The sequence below is a fragment of the Cupressus sempervirens genome, chromosome 5 (assembly GCF_028749045.1).
Source record: "Cupressus sempervirens isolate cs-2001-9-10 chromosome 5, ASM2874904v1, whole genome shotgun sequence".
NCBI classification, from domain to species: Eukaryota; Viridiplantae; Streptophyta; class Pinopsida; order Cupressales; family Cupressaceae; genus Cupressus; species Cupressus sempervirens.
In genome coordinates, this window is record NC_143122.1 from 468,048,085 (window position 1) to 468,066,578 (window position 18,494).

The following is an 18,494-nucleotide window of genomic DNA, read 5'->3' on the forward strand; positions in this document are numbered from 1 at the left end:
CAGAATGAACCGTTGTAAGCCTTTAATATGGCATCCTTTTTCTTGCAAGGAAAGGCTAGTGGATTCATTACTCCCACCGTGGTTTTCATCCTCACCTTGGGGGTTTCCACTTAAAAATATCTGTCTTGTTGATGTATGCTTCCATGTGGAACATTGTTTTGTTTTACTACACAACATTTATATCATTTCACTGATAGTTAAAGTAGTAGTGACACAGTATGTAGAAAAGATCAGCAGACTTAAAGGCAGATTTTTCAAAAGTGTGCGTACTGATTCACCCCCCCCAGTACCGTTTGGGACCAACAATTAGAATGAGGGCCTCTCCTATGGAATATTCACTTCACCATCAAACCCATTTAGACAATTCGTATATTCATGATGAAGTGGATGGCTATTTTCTAGTGGACTTTGAAACAAGCTAGAGCCATTTTTAATAACTGTTGTTGGTCTCCAAGGTTCATTAAGAGAGCTCCTTTTAGCAGGGTTATTTGTACTTGGATTATGACTTTCTTTTCTTGACTTTTTTAGTGCTTATTATGTGGGGCCCACTCTCTCTAGTTATGCCGTTTCATCATTTTAGTTATGCCGTTGTAGAGTTTGTATGAAACCATTTACTGCTATTTAATTTGTTCTTTTCAGTCCCATCGATTGAATATGGTCAGTTGTGGACTTTAATGTAATATTTTTCTTTCTCTCTTTCTTGATTAAGTTTCCAAATGCCTATTTAACATATTATTTTAAAATTATCTGGTGTTTGTATTGATGGTTATGATTGAACAATTCATAATGCTAAGGTTTGACTCTTTGAGTTAAATAATTTTATTTTAGCTCCTCGTTACTGCAACATAGTAATTGCCTTGTCTTCTAATGAGTTGATATGAGCTCTCTCTAGTCATGCTGCTTCATCATTTTAGTTATGCTGTTGTAGAGTTTGTATGAAATCATTTACTGCTATTTAATTTGTCCTTTTCAGTCCCATTGATTTAATTTGGTCATTTGTGGACTTTAATGTAATATCTTTCTTTCTCTCTTTCTTGATTAAGTTTCCAAATGCCTATTTAACTTATTATTTTAAAATTGTCTGGTGTTTGTATTGATGGTTATGATTGAACAATTCATAATGCTAAGGTTTGACTCTTTGGGTTAAATAATTTATTATATTTTAGCTCCTCGTTACTGCAACATCGTAATTGCCTTGTCTTCTAATGAGTTGATATGAGCTTGTTATTCTCTTGTTTCACAGGCCTAAAGCTACTATATTCAAGTTTTTTCTTTCTTCAGTTGATGGACATTTTTTTTGTATTTGGAAGTCAGCTTCCTGGTTCAATCACCTTGTCTTCTAATATGTTGATTTGAGTTTGGCATTCTCTTTTATCAGATTTTTAAAACAGCTACAATCGATTGCTCCCTGTCTTCAATTAATGGATAATTTTTCTGCATCTGGGAGTTGGCTTCCTGGTTCAACAAATGGAAATTTATTTCAGAAATTTGGTGATAAAAACTTGACGGGATCTCCACTTTCTGAGGAGTGTATGATTTGAAGGAATTTGATCTTTGGGAAAGCCCCTATAATATGCACATCCTATTATTTGAATATGTTGCTTTTTTCTGTGTTGCAGTTTGCTAGAGAGTCTCCACTCCCCTTTCTTCCACCTCAAGTGAAAATAGAAAGTACGAGTGACATCACTGGGGAGGCAATAAAGACTACTTTGGTTCGGGCTATACGTTTTTATGCGACTATTCAGGCACGTGATGGGCACTGGGCTGGTGATTACGGTGGTCCCATGTTTCTTATGCCAGGTCTGGTGAGTAGCTTTACGGCATGCCTGTTTGATTGTTTGATTTCCATGAGGTACATCAATTTACATGCTTTTGCATCTACTTTAATAGCCTCATATCGTTATGCTATAGCATATAAAAGAATAAGGACAGGTGCTCTAATTTTGAGCTAAATGTTACCTCAATATAGAAGTCCCTTAAAATCGTACATATTGGTTGTTGACAAGCTATTAGCTAAGGCAATGGTGAGTCTTATAGCTTCATTTTATGAGAATATGAGATTTATTAGCTCTAGAACAGGACTTGCACAACAATCATCAATGCTTGTGATGACTTATGTTTTGTTCATCTTTGCATGTTTGAAATTCGTCTTTGCATGTTTGAAATAACATAGGTAATCAATTGCAGTGTGGTATTGTAGTTTTCTGATGATAAATTTCAATTCTGTCCTTTTTGTTTTCTTTTTTGTATATTGGATGTCCATTTTCACGTACTTTCATTTTGAATATGTCTCAAAAAGTTTAGTTTTGGCATTATATGGTGCAGGTTATTGTCTTGTATGTAACAGGAGCACTAAATGCTGTTTTATCGGAAGCCCACCAAAAAGAAATGTGTCGCTACTTGTACAATCATCAGGCATATATGCTTCTCACAATCTGCAAAGGCATTCCTTTATCTTATTAGTTTGAATGTTAAGCTTGAGCAAACAACACCATTAATGACATCTTTGCGCATTGTAAAGACGACTTGATACCTATCTTGCCCATGCATAAGCTGTACCAATTCTTTTTATGTCTTCTTCTCTATTATAATTATCAAGGTTTTGTGCCATATCAAATCAGGAAAATAGAGTTTCCTTTGTGAATAGAAACTGTAATTTATTGTATACTTGTTTTACAGAATGAAGACGGTGGATGGGGACTACACATTGAAGGTCATAGTACAATGTTTGGGACAGTTCTAAACTATGTGACTTTAAGACTTCTTGGCCAAGGGCCTGATGGAGGAGACAAAGGAGCGATGGGAAGAGCGCGTGCATGGATTTTGGACCATGGTGATGCGACTGCAATACCTTCATGGGGAAAAATGTGGCTTTCTGTAAGTAATTAGTTTAACTCTGTGTACAAATTTAAAGATTTGCAATAAAGAGAAGACTAACCCAGTTTATATATGAACATAGGTGCTTGGAGTATTTGATTGGTCTGGAAACAATCCACTGCCTCCAGAGATATGGCTTCTTCCTTATTTTCTTCCACTTCATCCAGGTTGCTTATTCAGTATTGATCTTATAGAAAATGTATTGAGCCAATAGAATATTACCTGTTATTGAAATGCTCTCCTTTCCTACTTTCAAACTATGATTTTATTTTGCTTTCAGACAAATTAGAAAATAAAAATAATATAATGCAAATAGCTAAGATGATTTCTGAGAGATTTAATATAAACAAGCAATACGACAATGGATCTCTAGAGTTTTAAAAATAAATCTGACCTTATGTGTCTGGACTCTGAATTATCAAATTTATTAGTGCAATATCAAAAAGTTTAATCAAGTCAAGACACCTTTGTTTGTGTTGTAGAACACAGTGATCTTAATTTCAAGTATTAGGTGCTTGGAGAAAGCAGGGATCCAATTTGAGTACTTGCTTGTCATGTGTCAGGAAATTGAAATGGAAAATGTCAATACGTCTTCAGGAAATAATTCATATGTAGAAGAGGAAATGTTCTTTGCCAACTGTTTCATTTCATTTACATGATGGAAAAAATGCTCGTTCACTTCCTAAGAAGAAAAAAACATGTATGAAATTTTTGTGACATGAAGGAACTAACTTACATTCTCAGTCATATAAACAATTGGCTACCAAAAGGACTTCATTGGTTTCTCCCTCTTGAAAGATGCACAACTTAATGCCTTTTCTGCAACATGTTCATGTGAAAGATTTGTTTTTTGAGATAATTTATGAAGGGTCTATTGATGCCCTTGCCCATGCAAAAACAAAAAAACACATAGAGAAGATAGCAACATAGAGTGATGGACCTCAAATGATGCATAGCCGACTAGGCCGATGAACTAAGAAAATAGCAAACATGCCATCAATAGCAAACCAAACCTAAACAAAGAATGGCTGCAACACAAAAAGATGCCGTCAAATATTATTTTTATGTTCATAGAGAGGTTCCTAGCTCCCGTTCTCTCATTTTTGTAGGGGTAGGAACTAACTTGGCCCAATGCTAGACAAGAGGTTTGCTGGCCACTAGTAAAATACCAATGGACTGGTAATTCATAGTTTACTACACGTAATCCAACTGCAGGGTTTAAGGAGGAAACTTTTGGACTTACAAAATTCATTTCTAGTCAGGTTCCAATCATTGAGTTTTCATAGCAAGCTAATGTAGATAATTGAAAAATACAGTGCTAGTAAGGATAAGGTGATTTATGACATCCCTTTCAATTTCAAAGGGGTCATTGTAAACAAGAGAAGCACCGAGCAATTGCTCATGTTGAAGTTGGCAGGTTTCAGGTTAGAACTCATTGAAGACGGTTGGATCTACAACCTAGATAGTTTCAAGGCTAGCTGGATTAAGTGCTTATAGTCCAAAGATAAATCTACTTATAAAATTGCACTTGCCATTGATGCCCCATAGAAGGTGTATTGAGCATGTACGTGGAAACATTTGAGTGCCCTATGAAGTCTCTGCCACCTTGGGAGAGATGTTATGCAATAGTTTACAACTATGAACCAAGAAGAGTTGTGACATATGGCCTTTGCAAAACACTTAAAGCCCAGGATTGGATTGAGAAGAAGATTAATGCGTATTTGAAGTATAGGTAGGAATTAATATAGTTGGAGTCCACATTCAAAGAGGTCATGATTGCCAAAAAAGTGTGTAAATCTTTGGAATGAAGTTCATGACTCCAGTGCCTCTGGTTATAATGTTAGCAACATCCAACCCATTTAAAGCGCAATGAGAGCTAGAAGAAGTGATGGAAGAACAGAAGAATACAATCCATTTGTTGAGGCTAGTAGTGGCTTACTTGAGGAGGTCCTATCAACTCAAGTGCTTTATATTCAAGAACCATGACCCTTTTTTGGTTGTATCAGCATAGTAGCATTTGGCATTCGAGATCTGTGGGGCACAATTACATATAGCACACCAAGGCAAATGGAAGGTTTCAGAAGTAGATTAGAAAACCTAACCTATTTGAACCACAATTCATAGTAGCTCCAACCACTTTCTCTTTACCACATTCTTCTTGCTGCTCAAATTCACTTCCCAACTTGACCTTGTCGGAAAGGCAAGGGACTGCTGGTGCTAATGTGTTCCTTTTGTCTGCTATTCATGATTCAAGGGCTTGGGTTATATTCTTTTATAAATATATCTTCAGCGCAATTTCTCTGCCAATGTTGTGATTTCCTTTGGATTTGCTGTTCTTGTGGGTCAATTGCATTCTTTATGATGTTGGCTCTATTTCAATTTCCTTCCCATGTACGTTATGATTTTTCCTATTTGGTAATTGGCTGTAGTTGTGATTAGACTCTTGGCAGCATTATGAGGCGCTTCATGTTCTTTCGACGTGTATTCAATCTATGTTTCCTGCTACATGAGTTGATATTCGGATCATTGGCTTAGTTCTCTCCTGTGCATGGGACTTTGTCTCGGATTGCACTTTGTCAGCAAACCAAACGAGTAGGAGTTTTGAATAAATCGGATTTACAAGAAAAAGTGAAAAATTGAAGAAAAATAGTCAAGAGCTACATTAAAAAAAATTTAAAATTAAAGATCCATAGCATATACGATAAAGGATTTATTTAATGATTCAAAGCACTTCCGCAACCTCCTCTTGATATATTCTTAACTTGGAGGACTCAAAGTCTTAACAGTGATATTGTTTTTATAAATTGCAATCAAGCCATGATTTAAAGTAGCACCAAAATATGATGTGGGATTTCTAATTTTTCAAAATTAGGATGAAGCTTTCTTTGCAAAATATTCTCAATAAAAGAAAATCTTCATATTCATATATGTGGAGTTCATTTGTGATATTGCTGTTAGGATTAATCTGCAGTTTTTTTGTCAAACTCATTAACCCAAGTTTCATGACCAACGATTTACAAGAATCCATATCTCATGAGATTGAATGGAACACTTAACACTCATTGTATCTATGTGAAGCTCATAGAGGTGAAGCAGTGGGACTTTATGAGAGGTCACTCATCCTAGTACTATAGCACAAGTGTGCTTAACCATGACGTTTCCTCTAAGGTTAAGCCCACTTGCTTGCAACCCAATTTGCAAAACCTTCAACAAGTGTTGTGCCTTACGAAGTATTCATTAGAAAGGCGCTCAACCTTATCAATTGATAAGTAGAAGATATTTGGCACAACAAGTCTAATTGTGATATTGCTATTGGGATTCATGTGTGTAGTTTTTGAGGTGACCCAAGTTTCATGAGTAGTTTTTCACGAGAACCCATCCCTTATGAGACTAAATGGAGTACTTAGCACTTGTTGCATCTAGGTGGTGCTCATAAAGAAAGGCACCGAAACTTCCCACAAGGTTACTCGTCGTAATGTTAGTCCAACTCAAGCATGCTTAAACACAAAGTTTCCTCCAAGGTTGAACCCACTTTGCTTGCAACCCCATTTACAAACCTAAGCAAGTGTTGTGCCTTATGAAGCATTTATTAGAAATCCTTTTAAGACATTAGTTGATAAGTAGGATATATTTTCCACCACAAGACAAATTGTGATATTGCTATCAGGATTCATTTGTTTAGTTTTTGAGTCAAACTCATTGACCCAAGTTTGAGTATTGGTTTACAAGAACCCATCTCTCATTAGAAGGAATGGAACGCTTAGCACTCATTGCATCTAGGTGATGCTCATAGAGGTGAAGTTGTTAAATAGGCCGAGTAAATGACCCGGGGGGGGGGGGGATTAGTTAGTCCAAAACAGTTTCTTGAAACTTTACTGATCCGCTAAAAGCACAAATCATTTAAATAAATTAAAACTCTTATAACTTGAAACAACAAGAACAATAAACACCATAACACGAGATATAATGCTGAAACTCAACATGGGAAAAATCACAGAGAAGCTGATTCTCATGAAAGTAAACACTAGTTAAGGTGATTTTTACTAGGGGCTCACTACTGTTTGGCTAATTGCGAATCAGGCTAACTACCTTTATAGAAAAAGATGTCTGATGTATTATAAAATGTCTTGCAAGGAAAAATTGAACTAATGATATTGCATCTGAACATTTATGGAACAATTCCAGCTAGTAGCACAGTTACCACTGTAGAAAATCTGTTTACACATCTTCTGCTTGTATATTTCAATCTAATTATCTACAACTCTGTATGTAAGGCTTCCCTTTGATGTCACGACCATAGTTCCAAGAATCACGGCGATTCATGCGATTCGGCGATTCGATTCAAGCCAAACGATTTTTTGTGAATCGGTGAATCGAATCAGCGATAAAGGGTTTATGAAATAAGTTACTCACTAAATTTCAAGGGTTTTTTAAATTTTCCGATTCATGGCCGATTCGATTCCGATTCATGGCCGATTCACGATTTGATTCGGCCTTGCCGATTCCGATCCGATTCCGATTCTTGTTACTTTGGTCACGACTATACTTCACACCCGTATTTTTTGCTTACATACAATACTACCAAGAATAAGCTCACAGATTTATACTTCCATTTTATCAGCTTCAGCTCTCTTCACATTACCCACTCATCTGATAATACATATGTCAACTAAACCACAAAACATGTTGGCTACAATACAAAATATATTACAATTAGATTTAATATGCCACCACCAAATCTAAATATAGGTCATACATAAGAACTAAGTCACATAATACACCATATTTCATCCTTCAAGTTCGAATATCATCGAATTTTCATCCTTTCCAAACTTCATCGGAATATAATGATAAATAATGTAATATTGTTATTTTATAATAATATTTTTTCATTTTAAAATAATATTGAATTTTTTAGTTTAATTATTTGCAATGTTAAACTATTTTGACAGTTTTGTGGATGTATTACTTATATTTAGAAATTAATATATTTATACAAGTTAAATTCAATATCGATTTTTTTTCAAAATTCTACCCTTGTTGAATTTCATCCGAATTTTATGATTGACGAACTCGAATTCGAATTCGAACCTTGTGACTTAGCATAAGAATTCTTTGTATCACACTACTAGAAGACCTAAATATAGGCCACATTTAACATGCATATGTTTCATGTCACAATTAGTGAAGGATGAGTAAATTCTGGAACCGTCGGAGCAATGCCACCATGTCCATGACTTGATCATCAATTTTTTTGAATCAATCAATGTAAATAATCAGGTAAAACTTGTCCAAAAGGGGATGTAATTGTCATATGAAAAAGATACTTTTGGAATATTCAAGTAGCAAAGATACCTAGAAGAACTTCGAAACTTTGTAGCAAATGAATACAATCCAAAACATCATGCATCCATGATCACTAGATTATATAGATATACCAAAAATTTATGTTTCAATAATAGAAACAATTACATCGAACATCACATCCCAAAACTTCATAAGTTCAATTTGTTATGCATATAGCCGAAACACTAATATCTAACCGACGACCAACAAACATCCTACCCATATAGATACTGAACCAGTATAAAGGATTTGACATCAATGTCAATAATGCCAACATCTCCTCAACATGCTCAACAATCTCCTCCTTTATGGAAAAACAACAAAAAACTCCAAAAAGACTCAAAACACAAAAACTCTCCTTGAGTTAGGTGTACCTTTAATGTTTTTGTTTCCACAGTTTCTTTCCCCCTTTTTGCCACAGTGGTAGATGGCCACTCTTCATAATTCAGATAATCAAAGAGAGACAACAAATCTTACTTGAAACACTTTTCTTGTATCTTTCTTTGATGATTGGAAGCTTCCTCTTCCTTTCAACCACAATAACACTCATTCGGCACAAAGATTATCATGCTGCACTAGCATGTCGAAAGATGAAGTCTAGCCCAAAGATTGAAACTGACGCTCATAGTCTTTTGCATCAACAAGAATGCCAAAAACATGCTCTAACCAGCCTCCAACCAAGTCCTTCACCAACCAGAATATTTTCCCCAGATCCTTTTTCCGTCTCTACAACTGTAACATTTCACCTTGAAGCTGATCAACCTTTGTTCTCTTCTTTCCTCCTTCATCCTTAAACTAATCATAGGTCTTCCCCAATTCATTCAATCTTGTGTTATTGACCTCAATTCTTCCTTTGAAATTGTCAACAGTAGCAGGCCAATGAAGACAATGCCTGTAAATGCTAGCAATTTCCTTTACAGAGTCTTTTGTTTCACTGATCATCCTGGATAATCTTTGTTTAGCATCAATACACTTCATCTCAATAGATTTTTTGATTATGCAGTAATCTACACCATGTTGTAGTAATCTTCCTTCAACAAACTTTGCAAAATCAACAAAAAGTACACCTGAAATATGAGAAACAAAAGTCTTCTTACTAATCAATTGATGAGTCAACATATCCCATATCTCTGTGTTGCTCCCTAGAGAGAAACTAGTCCACATGTCACTGATTTTGTCAAACTCACCATCCTCTAACATAGACTGAATCACATCAGAATCCATAGAATCAGATTCCAATGGAGAAACAACATTCTTTTCCATTTCCTCTTCTCTTTCGTTCTCTTTTGTTTCCTTCCCATCCTCATCTTTTTCTTCCTCATCCTTTGAAATAGTAACTTCATTTCTTTTATTATTAGTTTTTCTCCTTTTATGTAATGTTCCCTTTTGGAACATTAGAAAATATTGAAGTCTTGTTTCATGCAATATTAAATTGACTCTGAGACTTATATTAAGGACAAAGGGGCAAGGAGGAACAAGACGAAATGCTTTAGGGAAGTTGAAGAGCCACAAGGGAATAAAACAAAACCAGAGAGAAGCTGAAGAGTCTTGGTTTGTGTTTTAAAAGGAGAAAGTGGCTCATTGTTGGATATGCCTGATTTACTATTCAGATTTCCAGTCCTCTCTTGTGAGAGTTTTCAGAAAGCTTCAACTTTCAACCAGTGTGAGGACGTAGCCCCTCGTGCAAGCAGCCAGTGGATGAAAACCCATTGTTAGGGGAGATATCATTTCAGGTGTCTCGGTTGTGCTTACAGGTTCTCTCTTAAGTTCCCAATCTAACTATAGAACTGTGTTTAAGATTGGATTTATAGTTTGCTGGTTATTGTATTGCTGTTGTATAATACAATAACGTTTTAGGAGTTATCTAGAAGTTGTTGGATTATGGTATTGTTGATATCTAATGCAACAACGTACTTCTAATTGTGAGAAAGTTATTGGTTTAGTACTTTGATTTGTATTGCATTTTTATATGCATGCACCATTAATGCCAAATTTGAAGAAGACAGAGTGATTGGAGTGAGTTCTGGCCTTTATTTGTTGTTCTTGTTTCTTCTTCATGTGTAACTTATTTCTGAATATTATATTTAAGAGTTGTAGAAATAACTGTCCGGGTTATCATTTGTTGTTCATCTTTGTTGGTTATTTGCTTAGAGGGTTTATATTCTGGGGTTAGTATTTAAGGGGAAACGGAAAAATATGGTTCAAACATTATAGTGCTGGTTTGGGTCATTATAGTGGTATCAGAGCTGGTTTTCTTGCCAGCCTGTGAATTTATAATAGACACAAGAAATTTATGAACACAACATCTTGGCATTTTTGGATACTTAAATGTGATTGGTCGCTTTGAGGACGAAAACCCTTGAAGCAAATAAGGGACGTTGGACATAGCCCCAGCTTCTCTTTTGATCACTTTATTTGATGGAAAGATCTAATGAAGATTTTTGAGGAAAATTGTCTCAGCTCTTGGAAGTAAGTACGAACTACTGAACTACTAGCTGCATATTTCCTAAGTTCAGAATTGTGGAAGTTCAATGACTACCAGGTAGGACATTTTTGGATGGAAGTTTAATCACAGGGTATTCTAGCTACAGGATTGCCATATCAGTTCCTAAAGTGAGACTAATTCCCTAGTTCTCAGCGATACAAGTAGTTTCCAGGCGGCAGCAAAAGGAATACAAGTTTGGTGTTGCGTGGAAGGTTGTAATGGTCGGCTTGAATGCTACAGCAGTCCATTGAGGTAGCCGACATTGCGCGAGTGACATATTGGAACCATATGGAAAAGGATATTACAGTGATATCTCAGGGAATCGACTGAGATTGAGGAATAGAAGGTGTGGCTACTTTCATAACAGTTTGCAAACGCTGTAGGTGGAAGGAAACAAAAAGGTGAGTTCCATTCATATTGGCAATCGGAGGGCTCTCTTCACGCAGAAATAAGAGGGAGCAGCAATTTAGAAAAGCATGAACCAGGGTCGAAGATGAATAGTCGCGCAAGGAAATACAAAGCATGCTAAACCGCACGGGAATACGATGGGTGCATCACAGGAAACCACTGTCGCGTGCTCAGTAAAAACGGTTTTTGGAATCGTAGGCAGGGTTATTCGGCACTTCCAGCAAGGGTAGCACAGGCGTTTGAGAGTAGGAAGGTTGCACAGACAAACCCAGGGACATTCAGACATCACGTAGCATGTGTGAGCCGGTAGATTTGGGAGTTATGTGCTGACGGAAAACCTGCAACAGTTGCTTCGAGCTAGGTCCAACCCTACACACAGGTGCCATATACATTTTGTGTTGTGTTCGAACTTGTTTCTTGCTTGGCAGTAGATAAAACCTTTCACATGGAGAGCTGGAGAAATCCTGACGTGGAATTAAGAAATTGAATGTAATGGCTGAGCTAACAAAGCCATCAGTCTAAAGTAAGGAATCCCAGGTATTCAGAGAGTAATAGCAGGTATCGAAGATTGTAAAATCCAAACTCCATCGACAGTTTAACGGCAAACAAGGGTGAACCGACTTCTCTTCATTGCCCAAATAAGACAAAGAACAAGTGTCATCGAACATCTAATAAAGTTATCCTTATCATTGTCTGTCGTTGAGACCAGAATCTGAAGGAGGCATCGTTAGGTTAAAGACAATTAGGTCTACCCTTCCATAGATTGAGTTTTGGGCAATCTCTGAATTGGTGGCTGAAAAAAAAAACGTTTGGAAATTTACCAATTTGGGCAGAAGTCGGCAAGGTTAGGAAGACCAGTTTTATGAATGCAGTAAGTTCAGTATTCTGTGCCATTGTTTGTTAAATACAGTAAATTTTAGAGCAGGCATTTGGATTGCAATTATCTTCAGTTGGTAGTCCTTCAACGATTTGAAGAGATATCTTAAGGAACCCACGACTGCAAGTAGTTTTACTGGAGTTTAATACCAAGTGGTCAATATTAACGTGAAGGGCAGAATTCGGGGCATAAGAATTTGGTTTTCGAATTGGGCTGTTCTACTTTCATAACAGCAGGCAAACCACGGGTTTAACACTCCTAGTCGGCGCATTGATATACATTGTTGTTTGAGGGTCTGGTCGTTTTGATTAATACACGTTACACAGGATAAACCTGACCGAGGGCTGGTCGTTTGAATATTGCAGTATATAACCGACTGAGAATGAATACTGGCATGAATATTTGAGGCTCAATTATTATATTTGGGTTAGTCCGAGACATCACTAAGGATAAGGTCATTGGGTGTCATGTGCAGGTCATGATACGCATGTTTGAAAGTTTCATAACTGGGTTAAAGTTCACGTCAAGGGAGGCCGTTGTTATTCTTTGAGATGTGATTGTGATCATAGTCAGATGGAATGAAGGCATATATTAACAGCCGCAGGGGTTATAAGAGTTAACACATTGCTAATATATCTCCAGTCGGACAGTTGGTAGTATTGGCAGACCGTCTTAACGTGGTTATATTCTAAGTCAGCCATTTGGACGTCTACAACAATCATCAACATTAAGTAATTTGGAGTGGACACTATGTCAGTCGTTGGTCTACAGATTGAATACTACATCAATTACGGACGTGTTTGACCTTATGGAAATTTCGTAAATCTGCAAGCACTGACAATTACCCAGTTGGATATGAGTTAGAGGAAAAATCGAAGAGCAAAACCAGGGTATCTCCAGTCTGGTCGGTTCTCCTTTATTCACGGGTCTGTTACTTTCATCTCTGCATTTCATTTCATGGTAAAATGGTACTGAGTCTCTGTGCTAGTTTATGAAGTTGTTAAAGACAAGCATTTTTTCTGAATACAACAGTTCCAGATCTTTACTGTTGATCAGAATTAGCTGAGTTTTATAGAGTGGTTCACGATGGTTCCAGCGGGGTTGTGAATTGTTTGACAAAATTACAATTCTACTATTCAGTCCACTTGTTGATAAAATTGTTTCAGAATATTACAATGCACTTTCCACAGTAGCGGCTAAGAAGGGAATTGAAGGCTGTGGATTCCTAAATTGGAGTGAAAGCAATTTTCCCAACATTTGTGATCACATTCAGAATTCTGGAGTCTATCCTTTGCTGCCTGCGATTGGAGAGCGGGTGTGAAAGAACTAACTTTAACACTAGTATTGATTCATATTTGTTGGGAAGAAACAGTGACACAAATTGTTTTCAGAACACTGATTTGTTTCAGAGACTTGAGATTGCCTGGCAAGTGTTTGCTAAAATGCTCTAGTTTCAAAACTGAATCCTGGTCTAGTTAAATAAATTATTGGCAGTGCCATCAGATCATATCCAGGTTGTTTGTGGATTATTTGACAAAATTCCTCTCATACTATACATTCAGCATTTTGATTACAGAATATAAGCTCAGTTTATTACAGTGAACTGAACATTAAATCAGTTAGTTAATCATGTTTACTTCAAGTACCCAGAAGCAGTGGGGCCAGAATATGGAGAAGCTTAAACAAAATTTGAAAAGGTTGGATAAAAATCAGAAAAGGATGAATGAATTGATTTCAGACCCTGCAAAACTAGACAAAGTGGCACGATGTATGGTTTCCATGATTAAGAAGACTACATCACAGAACGAAGAGAAAGAGGAACAAGAGGCCTCTATAGTATCTAGCAGTATCTATGATGAATTTCCAGCAGTTAGTGACCATCATACAACTGACTGTATGGAGGGCAAAAATTAGACCTTAGAAAACAAATCAGAAAATTCATTTGATAATAATGAATCCCAAGATCATGATGTGGATGGACACACAATCACCTTGGAAGTGGAAGTGCGTGAAGATACTGTTTTATCAACAGCTTCTACCCCGCCAGTGGAGCCATCCTATGAGGTGCATAGCAATAGAACCCTAGATATTGAGGTGTGCCTAGATGATAGCATACACGATGCTGCTGATCATACGGAGAGTGACTTTGATTCAGCCTCATATCCCAGCATGGATGACAAATGGGAAGATTTGTGTGGATATGTTTCGTCACAAGGGGATCATCATTTAGCAAGCCAATTGAAGGTTAATGACAAGATGGTTGCCACAACCGTTAAGCATTTTGATGTTGCTCGTCAAATGTTGGCCACCTATGGTTGGAGTACTCCTTTGACAGATGAGCAAGGTGATAGTGATTTTTCCCTTGTAGAGATACATGCACTCCGAGAAGCGATTGGAATGATGAAACAAAATTACGTACAACTACTTGCAGATAGAGATTTCCTTCTTGGACGGGATTGCATTTGTTATGTTGCATTGCAGGGAAATGAGGAGAAGATTGGTAAGCTCACTCATGAGCTTGATGTGACATTGGACTTGTTGCAGAATGCCTAGTTAGCCCTTCAAGAGTCACAATTACAGGTTGAGAAGCTTACAAAGGAGTTGAGTTTTGCACAGTCTCTACTGGCTGCAGATATAGTACAGTGACATACAGAGGCAGTTGATGAGGATCTTATATCCATGGGTTGTAGTGGGGATGTGGTTACATCTATCACAGATATAGTTACAAAAGTTTCAGCTGGAATGAGTACCTTGATGGAGAATAATAGAGAACCACTGGTTGTATCGAGTTCTCCTGAGGTTAGTATTGTGACAGTTGATATAGGACAGTTTACTAGTAGCTCTTGTGTCACAATGGTGGATTCTCCTGAGAGTTGTGTGGTAGTGCATGACGCTACTTCGTCATCCACATAGGGCATTCGCAGAGTGTCATCCGGTTGGGAGTATAGCTCTTATGTTGATTTGTTTCCATCTCCTGGAAGCAAATCTGTCACTTCATTCCATGCAGCTGATTTTGGATGTTGGCTTGTTGATTTTCAAAGTCAGAGGGATCAGCTACTTGATTCAAGTGTTTTTAGTGATGATCCATTGACAGAGGTTGGAGCATTTTATCGTGAATACACAGTGAGGAGTGCTCATCATTTTTCTTTTGACCCATGCACGGAGGGCTTGATGATGCATTAGTGTGGGTTGGTTCCAGAATTATGTCATCCTTTGCGGGATGGGTATTCACCATCTTCGGAAGGTGGAATTAGCGGATGCAAGCATCCAACTTAGCTGATTGTGGGGGATTACTTGCAGGGGAAGCTGTCGGTTATACATCATGCTGATATGTATCCAACATGGTTTGGTACTTCTATGTCACAAAGTCCTCTTATGGATACATGGTTACAGGACGACTATGGTGTCAGTTGGCATGATGGTTTGGTTAGTTATCACATCCATGGGAGTTTAGCCGAAGCTATAGAGGGATGTTGTGTTATAGACGCTACCAGGTATTTGTACCTCTATATGGCCAATAGATGTGGGGTTCGATTGTTTTGGGATCCAGGTGGCAACAGGTTTGACACGATGTATTGGTTGATCGGGAATCCAGGTGTTGATTGGTTGTATCTTTGGTTGGATGAGGATTTTATTGTGGTCATGGTGTTGATCAGTGTCGAGCAGTTTATAGGTGCAGTTGCTGAATTTTTTCAGAGAGTTATATGGGATCCAGGGATTCGGTTGAGAGATAGATTGCAAAGAGATATCTGGCTTCACAGTTTGGCCAACATTGTTTTCAGTTTGGATTACAAGGTTGCCTGCAGACTCATATGGGATCCTGGTACGAATTGCTTGAGGACAAGCAATTTTAAGCAGGGGAGATTTGTAATGTTCCCTTTTGGAACATTAGAAAATATTGAAGTCTTATTTCATGCAATATTAAATTGACTCTGAGACTTAGGCTCAAAATATTAAAAAAAAGGTCGATTTAATGTTATATTAAGGACAAAGGGGCAAGGAGGAACAAGACGAAATGCTTTTGGGAAGTTGAAGAGCCACAAGGGAATAAAACGAAACCAGAGAGAAGCCGAAGAGTCTTGGTTTGTGTTTTAAAAGGAGAAAGTGGCTCATTGTTAGATATGCTTGATTTACTATTCAGATTTCCAGTCCTCTCTTGTGAGAGTTTTCAGAAAGCTTCAGCTTTCAGCCAGTGTGAGGACGTAGCCCCTCGTGCAGGCAGGCAGTGGACGAAAACCCATTGTCAGGGGAGATATCATTTCAGGTGTCTCGGTTGTGCTTACAGGTTCTCTCTTAAGTTCCCAATGTAACTGTAGAACTGTGTTTAAGATTGGATTTATAGTTTGTTGCTTATTGTATTGCTGTTGTATAATACAATAACATTTTAGGAGTTATCTAGAAGTTGTTGGATTATGGTATTGTTGATATCTAATGCAACAACGTACTTCTGAATTGTGAGAAAGTTATTGGTTTAGTACTTTGATTTGTATTGCATTTTTATATGCATGCACCTTTAATGCCAAATTTGAAGAAGATAGAGTGATTGGAGTGAGTTCTGGCCTTTATTTGTTGTTCGTGTTTCTTCTTCATGTGTATGCATTTCTGAATATTATATTTAAGAGTTGCAGAAATAACTGTCCGGGTTATCATCTGTTGTTCATCTTTGCTGGTTATTTGCTTAGAGGGTTTATATTCTGGGGTTATTATTTAAGGGGAAACGGAAAAATATGGTTCGAACATTATAGTGCTGGTTTGGGTCATTACATTTTAGGTTCTAGAAAGGAAGCACTGACAATGATACCGCACTCTTTTGACTACAGGAGGAACCCTTCGCAATGAAACTAACAAACATAATGCCAAACACAACCACACCAGAACAAATATCCTTTTGCAATGATGAAATATATGACTTTCAAGCATTTTCTTTAATTTCAAGAAATCCTAGATATTTGTATATTTGTTATCTGACAGAGATGTTGGACCTCCACTCCATGTTTTCTCTATTCTCTCAAGATCTCGAGAAATAGAACACCAGAGGCATCACCAAAGAACCAAATTGAAAGTCATAACCATCTTCCAATGTTATCTTGACATATTGAAGCAAATTATCCAATAGAAGTTTATAAAGCTCGAACTGAACATCTTCCCTAATATGAATCAACAAAAGAAGGATAAATTCCTTGTCATCAAACTAGGGAAACTCTCCCCAAATGTGCACACCTAGGTTTCAAACACTTTGCATCTCGTTGAGAGATAATCCCACTTCTATCTGTTTAATTTTACCACGATCAAATTCCTCCAACGCTGTCTTCTTCAATATCCTTGACACAGTGGCACTAGGATTGCAAACAACCAATTAATACTCCATCTTTGCACTTGAATATTTTTCTTCAAACTCTCACAAGCTCTGCTAAAATCTTTGATCTTGCAACAATGACAAATGATTTTAAAAATCCACATTTATAATCACATCACATTATTAGATTTTTCCCGCTGATAAGTTTTTATCCTTGGCGCAACCCATTTGTACAATGTACATCAATCAACTGAAACAAATGTAATCATTAATTTACCATCCAACATATTGAAGGCAAACTAGTTGCAACTAGTATAACTTCAAATCAAGGGAAGTGACTAATATAGGATGCTAATACTCCCCATGAGCCAAATCATTCAACTCAATTACTGGAAGAGCTAGTCTTGGTATCCGATACCACATGATTCTCTTCATTATTGACTTTCTTCTTCCATACGGTGTTAGTCTTGTAAGATTCACCCGAAATTGTAGCATTCTTATCAATTCAAGACTTTACCGAAGCATCACTAGATCTGTACGTGTTAGCATAATGACTAATCTAACCACATTTGAAGCAATTGGCATTCCTTTTGTTGGAATCACCGTTGTTGTTACACCAAAAGCTCGAGTTGTCAATGAATGTGACAACAACCAAAGACAAGGATCCATGGGAGGCACTTAAGCACATGTCACAAATCCATTTGTCTATGCTGAACGGTTCCTTCACCTTGAGGGACAAAGACGCCGACCTCCCAACAATCCGCCCCTTAGCATGACCCGAGGGATTTGAACTTGTAACCCAATGCTTTGATACCACTTGTTGGAATTGCTGTTGTAGTTACACCAAAAGCTCAAGCTATCAATGAATGCCGCAATAACCAGAGACAAGGATCCATGGGAGGTGGCTAAGTGCATGTCACAAATCCATTGGTCTATGCTGAACGGTATGTTCACCTAGAGATGGAGGCACCAACCTCCCAAAACCTCTGTCCCAATCTCATAGACTAAATTCTAGATTTATATTATTTAGCCTTGTGAGTGTAATTGTGATACGCAACAATTTCTATGAAAGATATTGTTCTTTCCATTTGTCTTAACCATATTAGATACTTGACTTCTGCATTGATTTGTTTTATGATCAAACTTATAACAACTAAATTATTAAACATTTTGCTCCTTCCCAATCCTGCATTCAACAACTTTAT

At 37.2% G+C, this 18,494-nt stretch overlaps 1 protein-coding gene across 2 annotated transcripts in view; it reads left to right on the plus strand.

The window, feature by feature from the left end:
• CAS1 (cycloartenol synthase 1) overlaps positions 1 to 18,494 on the plus strand; it is a 235,375-nt gene that overhangs the window by 23,094 nt on the left and 193,787 nt on the right. For both annotated transcript variants that reach the window (XM_089831311.1, XM_089831312.1), the window contains exons 3-6: positions 1,620 to 1,805; positions 2,326 to 2,415; positions 2,680 to 2,877; positions 2,960 to 3,044. In XM_089831311.1, coding sequence (XP_089687437.1) covers positions 1,620 to 1,805; positions 2,326 to 2,415; positions 2,680 to 2,877; positions 2,960 to 3,044 — 559 coding nt within the window. The remainder of the gene's footprint in view (positions 1 to 1,619; positions 1,806 to 2,325; positions 2,416 to 2,679; positions 2,878 to 2,959; positions 3,045 to 18,494) is intronic.